Source organism: Ovis canadensis, chromosome 1, assembly GCF_042477335.2.
Source record: "Ovis canadensis isolate MfBH-ARS-UI-01 breed Bighorn chromosome 1, ARS-UI_OviCan_v2, whole genome shotgun sequence".
NCBI lineage: Eukaryota > Metazoa > Chordata > Mammalia > Artiodactyla > Bovidae > Ovis > Ovis canadensis.
Window position 1 is genome coordinate 261549859 of NC_091245.1, and position 18557 is coordinate 261568415.

Genomic DNA, 18557 nt, shown 5'->3' on the forward strand with positions numbered 1-18557 from the left:
TGCCATTTCCTTCTCCAATGCATGACAGTGAAAAGTGAAAGTGAAGTCGCTCAGTCGTGTCTGACTCTTTGCGACCCCATGGACTGCAGCCTACCAGATTCCTCCTTCCATGGGATTTTCCAGGCAAGAATACTGGAGTGGGGTGCCATTGCCTTCTCGCCAAATAGAGGAAACACTAGATACTTACCAAGAAGTTGCACTAGGAAGCAGGAGAAAATCTTGAATGAATCTTATTCTCTTTCCAGCCAGATTATGTGTAGCCAGATGTAATCTGAAGCTTTTTCACAGAGGACACCTATCATGGTATTGGTCAATCAACAATTGACCAGCAATTGATCAATCCCTGCAACTGCCTAGATACCATTCTATCCTTTCATGTGGATGCACATAGTGTTTGTGAGCAACAGTGCTTTCTAAAGATGGCAGTAACCACGTCTTCCATCTCTTGTGCTCTTCAACAATGCGACTCAATGCTCACATTGAGGCATGGATCTGTATTCTTCAAATCTGGACCAGTATGTGTCTGAAGTGAAGTAATAATATGATTTCTAAGGTTAGGTCATAAAAGGTAACACAGCTTACATCTGGTATTCTTTGGATGCTTGCTCTTGGGATCCAATGCTCATGTTATGAGGAACCCCAAGCAACCACATGACAGGACCACCTACAGATGTTCCAGAGAACAGCCTAGTAGAGGACCTGGCTGACAGGTAGCATCAAACACCAGACGTGAAGTGAAGAAACCTTCAAAATACTTCAGTACAATAGCTGACATCACCCAGTCGTCCATCATCTCAGCAGAGCTCCCAAACATAGCGAAGCAAAAACAAGTTGTCCTCACTATGCCCTTTCTCAATTCCTGACCAACAGAAAGCATGCAAAAAATAAGAGTAATTGTTCTGTGCCAAAAACTTTGTGATGATTTAGAGAAAGGGAAAGACGTAACTGAACTGAATTCAGAGTTCCAGAGAATAGTAAGGAGAGATAAGAAGGCCTTTTTCAATGAACAATGCAAAGAAATAGAGGAAAACAATAGAATGGGAAAGACTAGCGATCTCTTCCAGAAAATTGGAGATATAAGGGAACATCTCCTGCAAAGATGGGCATGATAAAGGACAGAAATAGTAAAGACCTAAACCAGAAGAAGAGATTAAGAAGAGGTGGCAAGAATACACAGAAGAATACCAAAAAAGTCTTTATAATCTGGATAGCCATGATGGTGTGCTCATTTACCTAGAGCCAGACATACTGGAGTGTGAAGTCAAGTGAGCCTTAGGAATCATTATTATACTCAAAGCCAGTGGAAGAAACGGAATTCCAGCTGAGCTATTTAAAATCCTGAAAGACTATAAAACACTGGTGAAAGAAGTCAAAGAGGACACTAATGGAGAAATATACAGTGTTCATGGATTGGAAGAATCAATATAGTGAAAATGAGTATACTACCCAAAGCAATCTATAGATTCAATGCAATCCCTATCAAGCTACCAACAATATTTTTCACAGAGCTAGAACAAATAATATCACAATTTGTATGGAAATACAAAAAACCTCGAATAGCCAAAGCAGTCTTGAGAAAGAAGAATGGAACTGGAGGAATCAACCTGCCTGACTTCAGGCTCTACTACAAAGTCACAGTCATCAAGACAATATGGTACTGGCACAAAGACAAAAATATAGATCAATGGAACAAAATAGAAAGCCCATAGATAAATCCATGCACCTATGGACACCTTATCTTTGACAAAGGAGGCAAGAATATACAATGGAGCAAAGACAATCTCTTTAACAAGTGGTGCTGGGAAAACTGGTCTGCTTCTGCTAAGTCACTCCACTCATGTCTGATTCTGTGTGACCCCATAGACGGCAGCCCACCAGGCTCCACCGTCCCTGGGATTCTCCAGGCAAGAACACTGCAGTGGGTTGCCATTTCCTTCTCCAATGCATGAAAGTTAAAAGTGAAAGTGAAGTCGCTCAGTCATGCCCTACTCTTTATGACCCCATGGACTGCAGCCCGCCAGGCTCCTCCATCCATGGGATTCTCCAGGCAGGAGTACTGGAGTGGGGTGCCATTGCCTTCTCCAGGGAAAACTGGTCAACCACTTGTAAAAGAATGAAACTAGAACACTTTCTAACACCACACACAAAAATAAACTCAAAATGGATTAAAGGTCTAAACGTAAGACCAGAAGCAATAAAACTCTTAGAGGAGAACATAGGCAAAACACTCTCCGACATAAATCACGGCAGGATCCTTTATGATCCACCTCCCAGAATATTGGAAATAAAAGCAAAAATAAACAATGGGACCTAATTAAAATTAAAAGCTTCTGCACAACAAAGGAAACTATAAGCAAGGTGAAAAGACAGCCTTCAGAATGGGAGAAAATAATGGCAAATGAAGAAACTGATAAAGAACTAATCTCAAAAATATACAAGCAACTCCTGCAGCTCAATTCCAGAAAAATAAATGATCCAATCAAAAAATGGGCCAAAGAACTAAATAGACATTTCTCCAAAGAAGACATACAGATGGCTAACATACACATGAAAAGATGCTCAACATCACTCATTATCAGAGAAATGCAAATCAAAACCACAATGAGGTATCATTTCATACCAGTCAGAATGGCTGCTATCCAAAAGTCTACAAACAATAAATGCTGGAGAGGGTGTGGAGAAAAGGGAACCCTCCTGCACTGTTAATGGGGATGCAAACTAGTATAGCCACTATGGAGAACAGTGTGGAGATTCCTTGAAAAACTGGAAATAGAACTGCCATATGACCCAGCAATCCCACTGCTGGGTGTACACACTGAACAAACCAGAATTGAAAGAGACACGTGTACCCCAATGTTCATCGCAGCACTGTTTATAATAGCCAGGACATGGAAGCAACCTAGATGTCCACCAACAGATGAATGGATAAGAAAGCTATAGTACATTTGCACAATGGAATATTACTCAGACATTAAAAAGAACACATTTGAATCAGTTCTAATGAGGTGGATGAAACTGGAGCCTATTATACAGAGTAAAGTAAGCCAGAAAGAAAAACACCAATACAGTACACTGCTGCTGCTGCTGCTGCTGCTGCTAAGTCACTTCAGTCGTGTCCGACTCTGTGTGACCCCAGAGACAGCAGCCCACCAGGCTCCCCCGTCCCTGGGATTCTCCAGGCAAGAACACTGGAGTGGGTTGCCATTTCTCTCTCCAATGCATAAAAGTGAAAAGCAAAAGGGAAGTCGCCCAGTCATGTCCAACTCTTCAAGACCCCATGGACTGCAGCCCACCAGGCTCCTCCGTTCATGGGATTTTCCAGGCAAGAGTACTGGAGTGGGGTGCCATCGCCTTCTCCGATACAGTACACTAACACATATATATGTAATTTAGAAAGATGGTAATGATAACCCTGTATGTGAGACAGCAAAAGAGACATAGATGTATAGAACAGACTTTTGGACTCTGTGGGAGAGGGCAAGGGTGTGATGGTTTGGGAGAATGGCATTGAAACATGTATAATATCATATATGAAATGAATTGCCAATCCAGATTTGATGCATGATACAGGATGCTTGGGGCTGGTGCACTGGGATGACCCAGAGGGACGGTATAGGGAGGGAGGTGTGGGGTTCAGATGGGGAACATGTGTACACCCATGGTGGATTCATGTTGATGTATGGCAAAACCAATACAATATTGTAAAGTAATTAGCCTCCAGTTAAAATAAATAAATTTATATTAAAAAAATAAAATAAATTATTTTTAAAACATAAAAATAAATAAATAAATAAATAAAATCCTGAAAAATCATGCTGTGGAAGTGCTTCACTCAATATGCCAGCAAATTTGGAAAACTCAGCAGTGGCCACAGGACTGGAAAAAGTCAGTTTTCATTCCAATCTCAAAGAAGGGTATTGCCAAAGAATGTTCAAATTATCGCACAATTGCACTGAATTCACATGCTAGCAAGTTATGCTCAAAATCCTTCAAGCTGGCCTTCAGCATTACATGAACCAAGAACTTCCAGATGTACAAGCTGAGTTTCGAAGCAGTAGAGGAACCAAGGGTCAAATTGCCAACATCCGTTTGGATCACAGAGAAAGCAAGGGAATTTCAGAAAAACACCTACTTCACTGACTATGATCACAACAAACTGTGGAAAATTCTTAAAGAGATGGGAGTACCAGATCCCTTACTTGTCTCCTGAGAAAATTGTATGCAGGTCAAGAAACAATGGTTAGAACCGGATGTGGAACAACAGACTGGTTCAAAATTGGGAAAGATATATGACAAGGATGAATATTGTTACCCTGATTATCTCACTTCTATGTGAAATGCTGGGTTGGATGAACCACAAGCTGGAATTAAGATTGCCAGGAAAAACATCAACAACCTCAGATACACAGATGGTACCACTCTAATACAGAAAGGGAAGAGGAACTAAACAGCCTCTTGAGGGTGAAAGAGGAGAGTGAAAAAGCTGGTTTAAAACTCAAATTTTTAAAAACTAAGTTTATGACACATGGTCCCATCACTTCACGGCAAATAGAAGGGGGAAAAGTGGAAGCAGTGACAGATTTTTTCTTTTCTTGGGCTCCAAATAACTGTAGACAGTGACTGTAGCCATGAAATTAAAAGATTCTTGTTCCTTGGAAAGAAAGCTTGACAAACCTAAACAGTGTATTAAAAAGCAGAGACATCATTTTGCTGACAAAGGTTGGGATAGTCAAAGCTATGGTTTTTCCAGTAGTCATGTACAGATGTGAGAGTTGGACCATAAAGAAGAGTAAGCACTGAAGAACTGATGCTTCTGAATTGTGGTGCTGGAGAAGACTCTTGAGAGTCCCTTGGAATGCAAGGGTATCAAACCAGTTAATCCTAAAGGAAAGCAACCCTGTATATCGACTGAAGGACTGATGCTGAAGCTGAAGCTCCAATACTCTGGCCACCTAATGGTAGAGCTGACTCATTGGAAAAGACCCTGATGCCTGGGAAGATTGAAGGCAACAGGAGAAGGGGTGGCAGAGGATAAGATGGTTAGATAGCATCACCAACTCAATAGACATGAATTGAAGCAAACTCTAGGAGACAGTGGAGGACAGAGAAGGGTGGCATTAGGTCATGAGGAGTCAGACATGGCTTAGTGACTGAACAACAACAACAAAACACTAAAAGAAGATAATAGGGTTATCTTTTTTCCAGTGAGAAACTGAAGTCCCAGAGAGGCAAAATGGTATCAGGGTCCCAAGGCCATGGTACTGTCTGAAGGATGATGTCAGAAATGCTGGGAAGCTGGAGATCAGTGCCCTAGAGAAGCCCTGGCTAGGTCCCTCAAGGGATTGGTTCTTGTCAATTAGCAGTACACTGTAGTGATGAAATTAAGACAATACTTCCCAATCCCAGCTATCAATCAGGAAATACCTGACAGCAGACAGAGCATGTTTTGCTTTGATTTGGTTTAGTGATGGTGTCTGCTAAGGATTTCTTTGCTGAAGGTTACCATCATGGACTAGGAGAGTTCCGGCACTAGGGCCAAAGGTTAGATTGACTGGCTGCCTCCTTAGGCCTCACAGACTGCCATGTGTGATATGATCACTTACCAATTTTCCTCTCAGCGATATAGGAATTCCAATGCAAGGGTAATAACATACTTGTCTTAGAGAATCAAAGAAACAGAATGGCTCTGCTGAGATTTAAATCTTGGCCCTAACTAGTCAAAAGAACTTAAGTCATGTAGTCTCTCTGTGTTTATTTTCTAAACTATAAAATGGAGATAATTATAGTATTATCCTATGGGGTTATTATAAAGATCAAATGAGGAAATACACCAAAGAGTAAACATGAATTCTGTTAGGAATCAGACTTCAGTATTTAATTTATAATGGAATGTCAACACAATACTTCTAACAGACCACACCCAAGGCCACACTCCAGTTACCAAACAGTTCTTTCCTCAAAAAATCTTATCCTCAAAACAGATCTTCTCCCTCACCATCATTATCCCTAGTTTGTTCCTTCTTACATTGTCCTTCTTACTTTCAACAAAATTACTGTGATCCCCAAATGCTGAACTTTTGCTGAATAGTATCCATTTCAAAATAAGTCTGTTTCCTTCACACCACCCAGTGTAAGTCCAAATATTATGACTCATTTGTAGGTGCATGGTCTCTCTTGCTGCAGGAAGCTAATGAAACTTAAATTTATAAATTCAAGTGTGCTCCTGGTAGTCTCTGATTGAGACTTCCAGGGCTTCCACAATACTCATCCCATATTATATGCTCAAGAAATGCTAGCCATTTGCAGTTGTAGGCAAGTCTTTTTATTCCCAGCTTCTTTCATACAGCATATTTCAAGACATGCTTATTCAGTAAAGGGCTATTCTCAAATAACTGGGAAGCCAGGCTAGCATGAGCAAACAAAGATTTTGAGAACATTCTTTGTTTTCTAATTTTTATTTTTATAGAACAGTCCAGGTAGTTATCAGGAATTGACCATGGCCTGGACTTTTTAAGCCAGCATAGCCATATCTCAGATAAAAGAAAGTCTTAAAATAGCTTGTCTTTTTATTTCTGAATTTCTGCAAGCACTCATCTGACAAGGAAGGAAACAAAGTAATAGAATGAATATCCAAGATCACACATGGTGATTAGGCTGACCCTGGAACCCAGGACTAGGGTTTATTTGTACCTAAAGTATATTAGGAATGAATGATTGTGCAAAATAATTTAGCAATCATTTACTCTCTCCAGGAGTTTCTCCCGGTCAGGAACTCATGAGTTTCTTAGCTGGGTGGTTCAGGCTCAGTCTTTCATGATTGCAGTCATTTTAAATGTTGCCTGGAACCAGAGGAATCCCTTCCTAAGTGGTTAATTCCTAGTTGGAAAGATGGTTCCTCCTCGCATGGGCCTCTCCATAGGGATGCTTGAGTGCCTGCAGGACAAGACTGCTGGCTTTCCTCACACAGAGCCGTCCAAGAGCCCAAGACACACTAGCAATACCTTTTATGATCCACCCCGGAAGTCACACCACATCAACTTGGCCATAGTCTACTAGCACATGTCAGTCCTGTTTTAGTACCAATTCTTCCATCTGTTTTGGACCAGCACTGTCTGTATTTCTTCATTTGTAATATAAAAGTAACGACCTTCTTGTTTTGAACATAACCCAATACAAGAATATCAAGAGGTGCTTAGTACAATGAGATGCCCCACAACGGGCACTACTTAGAAGTGACTTCGCTTCCTTAAGAAGCCTGTCCCTAGTTTGCCTCATTCTCTTCAAGTTTAAATTCCAAGAGTTAAGTTCTTTTTTTCCACCCCATAGAGAGCCAGATCCTACCCATCCCACCCTACTCAGAGCCAAAGTTAGGACTATTCCGGAGGCGGAACTCTAGTTCTTGGAGCCGATCCCGCCACCGGCGCGCTTTGCGAACGGACCGGAAATGGCTCCGCCAGTTCTTTTTCGTCCGGGAAGGCAGTGTGGGAGGCTGCGGGACAGCTTCGGACGGTTCACAGGACTGGGACACGGTCGCTGCGGCGCCCTGAAAGCCAAGCCGAGCGGCAGGGCGCCCGAGGGTGAAGGGGTTGCGCTCTCCCGGCCTCACCATGCCCAGTTGGAGGCTGCTGGCTTGGGCCGGCGCCCGGGTGCTGGACCGCGGCACAGGTGGCCTAGGCACTGCCCTGGGCTCGGGAAACAGGTGGGTGCTGGGGAGAGACGAGCGTGGGGGGTGATCCTTGCACTCGTGGCCACGGGCTGTGGCTTGGCCCGGGCCAGGGTAGGAGGGAGCTGCGTCCAGGCCTGAAGAGTTAAGAATCACTACTCAAAGGACGTGCCCTTTGAAGGGTTGAAGAGAGAGGTTTTTTATTTTCAATGCTGATGAGCTAGCGACTGGCAGCAAGAAGTACCAACAGCAATAATGTTATCTTCCAGTTAGTGACTGTTTATAATAAATGTTCTGTTAGAAACATTAGGCGCCTTGGCTCATGTAGCCTCATGAGAGCTGTTATCATCCGTTTTACAGATACCACCATTATTCCGTCCTATCATTATTCAGTTTTACAGTTAAGAGTCTTAGAGACAAGCGATTTGCCCAAGGTCACTTAACTAATAAGTGCATAATTGAGACTCTAGCCTGGCTATCTCTTCCTGTCTACAAAAGAGATAGAACTCAGAAAGCTTACTTCTTTCTGACCCTCCTCTCCAGAATTACACACCTGTTTACTGACCTCTGTCCCCTAAAGTCTTTCTTGTGTGTTCAGCTAGTAGAGGTCAGGTCTTTTATGGATTTTTAGAATTTGCACACTCCATTTTTTCACCATTATGAGCCTAGGCCATGTCATTACAGATAAGAGGTGAGTTTATCAGAAAAATATCAGTAAGCCCACATTTTGTCACCTATACTGCATGTTAACTGTTATGGTACATGTTCAAATGGGCCTGTGACTTCTCTTGTCTACATAGGACTACGCTGTTGGAAATCTGTTTATCCCAGAGGAGAAAGGGAGAACTTTTCCTCCAGGATATTTATTAATGGTTAAAATATGAGCCCCGTTTTCATGAGGAATGTCAGTGAAGAAAACTGAAACAGGATGCACACCTTTCCCTAAGGCCCTGACTATACTTTCCAGCTGATGTAACCTCCTGTACATTAAATGGGGAACCTTTTGAATTGTGCTTTGTTCTCTAATTTTATTTTTGCAGAACAGACATCTGGGTTTTGGTTAGAAGTCTCCATGGCAAGAGTGGTACTTGGTGGGATGAACATCTTTCTGAAGAGAATGTTTCCTTTGTTAAGCAATTGGTCTCTGATGAAAATAAAGCCCAGTTAGCAAGTAAACTCTGTCCTCTGAAAGATGAGCCGTGGCCTATACATCCTTGGGAACCAGGTGATTATTTTGTATATGTTGTGTTCTCATTGCCTGATTACTGTCTGACTGGCACATTTAAAGTCATAATGACTTCTGGATAAATTTTGTCATCTCTGTTTTTCATGACATAACTGTGTTTCATTGTGGTTTGGTTTGCAAGAATATTTCCAGCATCCTAGTCTACTGTTAGTGAATGTCTGATGATCATCAAAACTTCCTCAAGAAACTGCATAGTAGGTGAAAAGAGAATCATTCTGCAAATTTTTTTTTTTAATATTTTTCAGATTAAAATAGAAAAGAAAAGCTGGAAGAGTGCGGTGAACTAAAATGTATCACTCAAAGATTTGCATTTGAGGTGTTCTAGCACTCAATACCTGCCAAGCATAACCCCAGAATCAGCTCTTAGTACCAGACAGAGGGCTACATCCATCTATGGTTAGACCAAAAAGCATAAGACCTTTCCTGTTGAGGCTGTTGTCTTTGATTGGGGGTTATTGTGGCTGTCAAATTGTTTAATGACTAGACATCTTAGTGGAGCAACTTCATCAGTTTATACAACAAACTGAGTGTCATGGTAGATGCTAACATTTTTTAGCCACATAACCACTTATGTCATCTCTGTAACTCCAGCTAACTTCTTAGAATTTGAGTAGTAGATATTTCCTGATTAATGAGATTGGATATGAATTGATACTAAGAAAGCAAGGCATAAAGGTAGATTCATCATGCCCTCTATTAATTACCACTATTCTAAATACTAGAATGTATCACTTTAACTGTTTTCTTTATTTTGTATAGTTCTCATATTTTTTATTTTACAGAGGTTTATTGAGTAATACTATGTCAGGCATGGTTGAAGGATATCTGAAAGGAACAGTTGTATTTTACTCTATGGATATATCAGCATGTTTGTTATCTGCCTACTCCATGTATGAAACCAAAATTTAGGAAATCCTATAGTATCAAGTTGACAAATGTTGAAAAAAACTGTGTGAATACTGATTTGTCTTTAATTGCCAGGTTCCTCTAGAGTGGGCCTTATTGCACTGAAGCTAGGCATGATGCCTTTATGGACCAAAGATGGTAAGAAGCATGTTGTCACATTACTTCAGGTGAGAAAGAATAAAAAATAATAGCAAATCTGTTGTGTGTGCTGAGATCTATTTGTGCAAACCTGTTGCACAATAGACAATATTTGTATCCTGAAACATGAAGAAGAGGTAGAATGGAGCATAAATTCTGTGAAAGAGGTTTACTTCTGAGGATGTCAGTGAATGTTCTTACTCATGCCTGCGTGGTGGCTTTCTTGATACTGGTGTTGGAATAACTGGAGCAATAAATTAAAAAAAAAAAAATTGTAACCTAACTTCTTACAGATCTACTAGTTTAACTCACAGTCAGAAAAAAGTCTCAGTCCCATCTTATTTTCAATTATGTGGTTCTTTCAACTCCAAGTTGTAATTTTGATCTCTTTACTAACTCAGAGTGTAACACTTACCTGCAGAAGCAGCAATTTATTGTCTGAAATAAGGTTAATGGTTAAGAATGTAGGCCCTGGAACCTGAATATCTCATATCTCAGTTATACCATTTCCTAGCTGTGTTCTTTGAAGCACTGCCTCATCTGTAAAAGATAGGATTTTATTCTTCAGGAGAAATCACTGTGACCTCCCTCAAAGGGTTACTGTGAGGCTTGCACAAGATGGTAAATGTCAGGCACTTAAAATTTAAAATAATGTTCAATGTCCAGCATTAGCTGTTACTGTCTTTATCATTATTATAAAAATCACTGGTAAGTTGAGACCATCGTTCTCCAGATCACTTTGAACAGCTCACTTCATCTTTGGAGTTAAGTCTTGGATAAGTGATTAGGCAAGCAATGGAGATTAAAGTGAGAGCCCATACATGGAAGTGCTTCCAGTACTGTCAGGCACAGGTGGCCTGCAAGCCCTTAGTAAGTTTTTACTGACTCTGAATGATCAAGGAAAGAATTATATCAATAATTCTAATTCCTAGAAGTCTACAGAACTTTGGGAACTTTCAGGAATGATGGGTGGGATTGTAAATTGGAACAACTACTTCAGGAAATAGCTTAGCATTAGGGAAAGTTGAGGTAGGTGAACCTGTGGTCTTCCAGTTTCACTCCTGTTACTAGAAAACTCAAACCGATCAGTTATAGCAGCATTACTCTTAATACTCCAAAACTAGAAATAACTCATGTTTCCATCATGGTAGAATGGATAAAGAAATCATGGTATATTTACACGATAAAGAGCTGGGTGGCAGTGAAAATGCACAGAATGGAGCTGCAGAAAGCAGTGTGGGTGAACCTTAGCAATAGAATCTTGAGCAAAAGCAGGAAAATCTGGAGGAGTCTGTGTGGTCTGACTCCACTTACATGAAGTTTCAACAGATAGCACTAAACTACAGGATTAAGCAGTGCTTTCAAAGGTAGTAATTATAATGAAAAGTTAAATAAATGATTACTACAGTGTCAAGAGGAATGGTTGTTTATTTCAAGGGCAGTACTTCTCAAACTTTTCTGTACCTCAGGATCACCTAGGGGGTTCAGAAAACACAGGTTCTGTTTTAGTAGGTTCTGGCAGGGGCCTGAGACCCTGCATTTTCACACAGTTCCCAGGTGATGCTGATACAGCTTGTCTAGGGACCACACTTTGAGAACCACTGCTCAAGGGGTAAAAAGGACAGGGAGGAATGGGTGTGAGGTGGGGATTAAGAAGAGACAGAGAGGTTTGGGGGATTTTTGATATTGGAGTGGTTATATGCATATTTTCTTTGTAAATACTCCATTTTGTTGTATATTTGTGTTTTATGCATAATGTACTATGGTTAATGGGTTTTTTTAGATTGTGATTGGTTTTAGAGGGATGATGAGATCAGAAACTTTAGAGAATTCCTAACTGTCCTAGGGACTCAGTGTGGCTGGTATGTAATATTAATAGGTATTCCAGCACATTGATTTTTTTGTGTGTGTCTTTTGTTTTTTAGGTACAAGACTGTCATGTCCTAAAATATACTCCAAAGGAAAATCATAATGGAAAAATGGCAGCCCTGACTGTAGGAGGAAAAACTGTGTCACGTTTCCATGTAAGGATGCATTTTCATTCCTAGAATACTGCATTTCATTAGCTTTAGATCTGAGTTCTTTGAAATTCTGAATTAAGTTTTGAGGCTATCACATAGTCATAAACTTGTCCTGGAGGTAAACTACGGATTTGGGGGAAGACAGTCTGATAGAGGGGCTTCCCTAAGGGTAAAGAATCTGCCTGTGATGCGGGAGACCTGGATTCAGTCCCTGGGTTGGGAAGATCCCCTGGAGAAGGGAATGGCAACCCACTCCAGTATTCTTGCCTGGAGAATTCCATAGACAGAGAGGCCAAGGAGGGACAAGAAGGCCTTCAATGAATAGTCTATAAAAATAGAGGAAAACAACAGAAGGAGAAAGACTAGAGATCTATTCTGGAAAATTGGAAATACCAAGGGAACATTTCACCCAAAGATGGGCACAATGAAGGACAGAAGTGGTAGAGATCTAGTAGATGCTGAAGAGATCAAGAAGAGATGGAAAGAACACACAGAAGGAGTGTACAGAAAAGATCTTAATGAACTGAATAACTAATTCATGTTACCCAGAGCTAGGCATTCTGGAGTGTGGAAGCACTGCTGTGAATAAAGCTAGTGGATGCAATGGAATTCCAGTAGAGCTATTCAAAACCCTAAAGGATGATGCCATCAAAGTGTTGCACTGAATATGTCAGCAAATCTGGAAGACCTAGCAGTGGCCGCAGGACTGGAAAAGGTCAGTCCTCACCCCAGTTCCCAAGAAGAGATGGGACTAAAGCATGTTTCATACTAAACATGTTTGTACTAAAGTACTAAAGAATATTCTAACCATCCGACAATTCCACTCATCTCCTATGCTAGTAAGGTCGTGCTTAAAATCTTGCTTGCTGGGCTTTAGCATTATGCAAACCAAGAACTTCCAGATGTCCAGGCTGGGTTTAGAAAAGGCAAGGGAACCAGAAATCAAATTGCCAATATTTGCTTAATCATAGAGAAAGCAAGGGAATCCCCAAAAAACATCTACTCTGTTTCATTAGCTTCGCTAAAGCCTTTGACTGTGTGGATCATAACAAACTGTGGAAAGCTCTTAAAGAGATGGGAATACTAGACCATCTTACCTGTCTCCTGAGAAATCTGTATGCAGGTCAGGAGCAACAGTTAGAATCCTGTATGGAACAACTGATTGGCTCAGGATTGAGAAAGGAGTATGACAGTGCTATCTGCTGTCACCCTGTTTATTTAACTTATACACTGAGCACACCATGAGAAATGCCAGGCTGGATGAGTTACAAGCTGGAGTCAAGATAGGCAGGAGAAACATCAACAACCTCAGATATGCAGATGATACCACTCTAGTGGCAGAAAGTGAAGATCTAAAGAGCCTCTTGATGAGGGTGAAGAAGGAGAGTAAAAGAGCAGGCTTAAACTAAATATTAGGAAAAACACACACTAAGATCTTGGCATCAGCCCCATTACTTCATGGTAAATAGAAGGGGAAAAAGTGGAAGTAGTGGCAGATATCCTCTTCTTGGGCTCTAAAATCACCGTGGATGGTGACTGCAGCCATGAAATCAGAAGACGTTTGCTTCTTGGCAGGAAAACTATGACAAATCTAAGCAATGTGCTGAAAAGCCAAAACATTACTGTGCTGACAAAGATTAGTATATCAAAGCTTTAATCTTTCCAGTGGTCACATGCGATTGTGAGAGCTGGACCGTAAAGAAGACAGCACCAGAGAATTGATGCCTTCCAACTGTGGTCTGGAGAAGACTCCTGAAAGTCCCTTGGACAGCAAGGAGATCAAACCAGTCAATCTTAAGGGAAGGGAAGTGAAGGGAAGTGAAGTGAAGTGAAGTCGCTCAGTCGTGTCCAACTCTTTGCGACCCCATGGACTGTAGCCTACCAGGCTCCTCCGTCAGTGGGATTTTCCAGGCAAGAGTACTGGAGTGGATTGCCATTTCCTTCTCCAGGAGATCTTCCCAACCCAGGGATCGAACCCAGGTCTCCCACACTGCAGGCAGACGCTTTACCATCTGAGCCACCAGGGAAGACTAATCTTAAGGGAAATCAACCCTGAATACTCATTGGAAGGACTGATGCTAAAGCTGAAGTAACAGTATTTGGCCACCTGATGCAAAGAGCTGACTCATTGGAAAAGACTCTGGTGCTAGGAAAGATTGAAGACAGGAGGGGAAGGGGACAACAGAGGATAAGATGGTTGGATGGCATCACCAATTCAGTGGACATGAGTTTGAGCAAGCTTTGCGAGATGGTGAAGACAGGGAAACTTGGTGTGCTGCAATCCGTGGGATCACAAAAGAGTCAGACACGACTGAGCGACTGAACAACAATTCCAAGTAGAATGCTGAGTTTATAGTTTAAATGTGAAAACATCTGCACAATTAGTATTTTAGAGTTTTTTTGGATAACTAAAAGCAGAGAATACCTTTTAAGAAATGGTGATGATTTTCACTAATGGTGCTGAGATGTCTTTACATTTACTAAAACATTGCTTGTCTCTAGATTAATATTTTTTATTATAAATTGTTTATGAAGTGAACATGAATGGAAATTAGGAGATAACCTGTGCTATGTAGCTGTCAAAACTAGCAAGTGTTTATCATTTACCTTTTATTTCCTTGTCACAGTTAATTTTTTATTTAAAAGTTTTAATTTTCTTTTTTTTTTTAATTATTTATTTATTTCTGGCTGTGCTGGGTCTTTGCAGCTGTGCAGGCTTTTCTCTAGTTGCAGGGCGCAGGCTTCTCATTGCAGTGGTTTCTCTTGTTGCAGAGCATGGGCCCTGGGGCGCTCGGTCTTTAGTAGTTGTGGCTCCTGGGCTCTGGATTGCAAGCTCAATAGTTGTGGCCCATGGGTTTAGTTGCTACTTGGCATTTGGGTTCTTCCTGGATCAGGGATCAAACCCTTGTCTCCTGCACTGGCAGGAGGATTCTTTACCACTGAGCTACCAGGGAAGCCCCATAGTTAACTTTTCAGCAGTTGTTACATGCTGAGTATATAGGCATAAGTCTTTTACATTTATTAACCAGTGAACTTTTTCAGACTCTAATAAGGATAAGTAACTCTCTCAGGGACACCCACTGATGACAGGTAGACAGGCTCCAAAAGCCTTACTTTCTTAATTGTCTCTTGATATCCACTCTTTGGAAACATACAGGGAAGGTGGACTAATAAATCAGCCATCTCAATATGGAACTATAAATGCAGCAAGCACACTGGCCAGTTCTGCTTGTGGCAATCTTAGGAGGTTTCACAGGGAGGAGACTAGAAGAAGGGTGGGTGTTAAAGGTATGCCAGGGGGAGTGGACCTTATAGAAGCAGACCTGTGCAGGAGGATTGCTGCCTGGGAGGAGAAGGGCAGTGTGTCTGGATTTTAATGTGTTGTGGGGCTGGTGAGAGAGTGTGATAAAGGTGTGAAAGGTGGGGCTGTCAGGATGGAGTTTAGACTTTCTGAATTCTTTAACCAGAAAGTGAAAGAAAGTGTTAGTTGCTCAAGCTTGTTGACTCTTTGTAATTTCATGGACTGTAGCCTGCCAGGCTCCTCTATCCATGTAATTCTTCAGGCAAGAATACTGGCATGGGTTGCAATTCCCTTTTCCAGGGGATCTTCCCAACTCAGGGACAGAACCTGAGTATCTTACATTGCAGGCAGATTCTTTACTGTCTGAGCCATTACTACTCACTACTTTAACCAGGGCAGTAGTCAGATTAGTCAAAGCTATGGTTTTTCCAGTAGTCATGTATGGATGTGAGAGTTGGACTATAAAGAGCTGAGTGCTGAAGAATTGATACTTTTGAACTGTGGTGTTGGAGAAGACTCTTGAGAGTCCCCTGGACTGCAAGGAGATCCAGCCAGTCCATCCTAAAGGAAATCAATCCTGGATATTCATTGGAAGGACTGATGCTGAAGCTGAAACTCCAGTACTTTGGCCACCTGATGTGAAGAACTGACTCATTTGAAAAGACCCTGATTCTGGGAAAGATTGAAGGCGGGAGGAGAAGGGGATGACAGAGGATGAGATGATTAGATGGCATCACCAACTCAATGGACATGAGTTTGAGTAAACTCCAGGAGTTGGTGACAAACAGAGAGGCCTGGTGTGCTGCAGTCCATGGGGTTGCAAAGGGTGGGACATGACTGAGTGACTGAACTGAACTGTAGTCATATTGTTATCATGGTTAACAAAATTAGAAAATCCCCCATGCTGGGAGGACATTTAAGGGGTGAGCCCTCTGGGAGAGTTGATAAAAGTCTTTTGCGCTGGAGCAGTTGCTTTGGGCTTGGGAGAGGCAAGCATTATAAAAGACCAGGTGAGGATGAGCTGGTGGGACAGGACCCAGCAGGTCAGTGCTGATGCTGTGACCTGGGACAGAGACAAGGAACGGATTGCTTTGGAGGAAAGATGTAAAGAGTTTACAGAAAAGGCAGGTGGAACTGTCCTGTAGGAAGTGGGGTATGTGTGCTAAGTCACTTCAGTTGTGTTTGACTCTTTGTGACCCCATGGACTACAGCCCATCAGGATCCTCTGTCCATGGGGATTCTCAGGCAAGAATACTGGGAATGGGTTGTCATGACTCCTCCAGGAAATCTCCCAGACCCAGGGATAGAATCTCTTATGTCTCTTGCATTGGCAGGCAGATTCTTTACCACTAGCACCACATGGGATATACTGATCAGTAAATTGGCAATGGTTGAAGTCCTATAGATTAATAGGCCTGCCTCATAAATATTACAGGACTTATTTTTGCATATTATGGTAGTATGTTTAGCTTATTTTTTATTAAGACTTCATAGTAATATCTGCTACCCTTGACAATTTATTGACTAATAATTATGGGGTTCAGATAAGGTAGTTAAAAGGACAATGTGATATTTTTGGAAACTTTTTTAAAAATGTCAAGTGTTTGAATTTTTAAGTGTAAATATTTGCCAGACCTCCTGTGAATCATATGAACAATTCTTTGGTTTGCTAGATACCACTGTTTTCTAATTGATTATATTTCTGTGTTTTTGTTAGGACTTGCACTGTCATCTTTATTTCATTACCAATTTTGTAAATTTCTGGCTCTGTAGCCTCCATATTTGTAAATCAGGTGTCATGTTGGGGTAATCCATTCTGCTGTAGCAGATTTGTGAACATTACCTCCTCAGGACTGTGAGATAGTGGGAAATGAGTGGGCATGGCATCAAAGAGCTGAGTTCTGTCTCTACGGCTGCCACTAGCTCCTTCACTCCACCTTTCAGAACATCCATTTTCTTACCCACCAAAACAAGCAATTGGACTTTATGGTCTCTGAATTCCCTCCCAGTTCTAGAAGTTTCACACTGATTCTCAAATACTTTAGTTTTTAACAAAAAACAAAAGTTCCCCTCCTACTTGCCAGCTCAGTTTATTTATTTTGCTTAATGATGAAGACAGTCTTGTTGATAAAATCTTAAAGCTGAACTATTAGAGAAATGTTAGTACTTTTATTTCTACTTTTGTACTTGAGACTGGTCTTCATACCTTAAATTTTATCTCACCAGTGAATGTATAGCACAGCAGGATGCTGATTTGGATGCTGCTGATTCTTATACTGTGGTGAATTTTAACCCCATAAATGACATGAATTTTTAAAACTATTCACTACTGTGGTATAGGAAGCACTTCAGAGGCTCATTTATTCTTCAAGATATTAATTTTCTAGGTCCAGAGGTCATGTATTACAATATTAAGAAACAAGTTTGTCTTTGAATGGCCTTTTGTCAGAATAGGATGTGAAAATGAAGTTCTAGAATTCTTTAGAAGTAAAGCATTTTGGTTCAGAAAGAAAGGTTTTTGAAATTCAATGTATACAAACTTCAAACTTTCATTTGCACATTGTAACCCTCAGTGAAACTGCAAGTAGGTTGATTTTAGAGGGTCTGAGAGAGAGAGATCTATGAATATTAAATAGTGTAGCATTTTACAATGAGTTGATTGAATCAGTTTTATTTATACTAAGGCTGGAATGTTATTTTTCTTAATCTGTAAAGAATTTATGCCTCCAAGAAATTAGACTACTTGGCGTTTGCTATTTGTGTACCATATTATAAATAAACACTGATGTGGTACATAATGTTTTTGAATAAAGAAGTTTAAGTGGCCTTACAAGTTGATTAAATCAATTCATATTTGGAGCAGAGAAGCATTTTCATTGTGAGAAGGATAATTGAAGAGAACTTTGAAGAGGGGGAAAAAATGCAACCTTGTAGATGGGATTATCCAAGTGTGACACTGCTGTCAGTCTTTTAAATTGCCTTTTGAAATTGTTTATTTGGAAGTTAGAAAAAAAACCCTCTGTAACACTACTGTTGACTTCAGCTCAGCTTGAACATTTGGTTTTTCTCAGGGCAGATGCCTGATTAGTTTTATGATATTTTTATTTAAAAGAAAAAATTATTCAACTTTAGTGAAATTGGAAGATAATCAGGAAGTATGTATTACCTTTGTCCTCCTTATGTCTCAGTCTAGAGTTACTTAGTCAAGATGTTATCTTTTCCATTTCATATTACTAAAAAATGTACAAGATTTTTCTCATAAGCCTCCTGGAATACTTCAAA

General features: G+C 40.8%; 1 protein-coding gene across 1 annotated transcript in view; it reads left to right on the plus strand.

Annotated features, from left to right (window-relative positions):
- Positions 1-7422: 7422 nt before the first annotated feature.
- MRPL3 (mitochondrial ribosomal protein L3) overlaps positions 7423-18557 on the plus strand; it is a 57229-nt gene continuing 46094 nt past the window's right edge. Inside the window, exons 1-4 of the mRNA XM_069566119.1 lie at positions 7423-7699; positions 8704-8888; positions 9891-9982; positions 11879-11977. Coding sequence (XP_069422220.1) covers positions 7608-7699; positions 8704-8888; positions 9891-9982; positions 11879-11977 — 468 coding nt within the window. The 5' untranslated portion in view covers positions 7423-7607. The remainder of the gene's footprint in view (positions 7700-8703; positions 8889-9890; positions 9983-11878; positions 11978-18557) is intronic.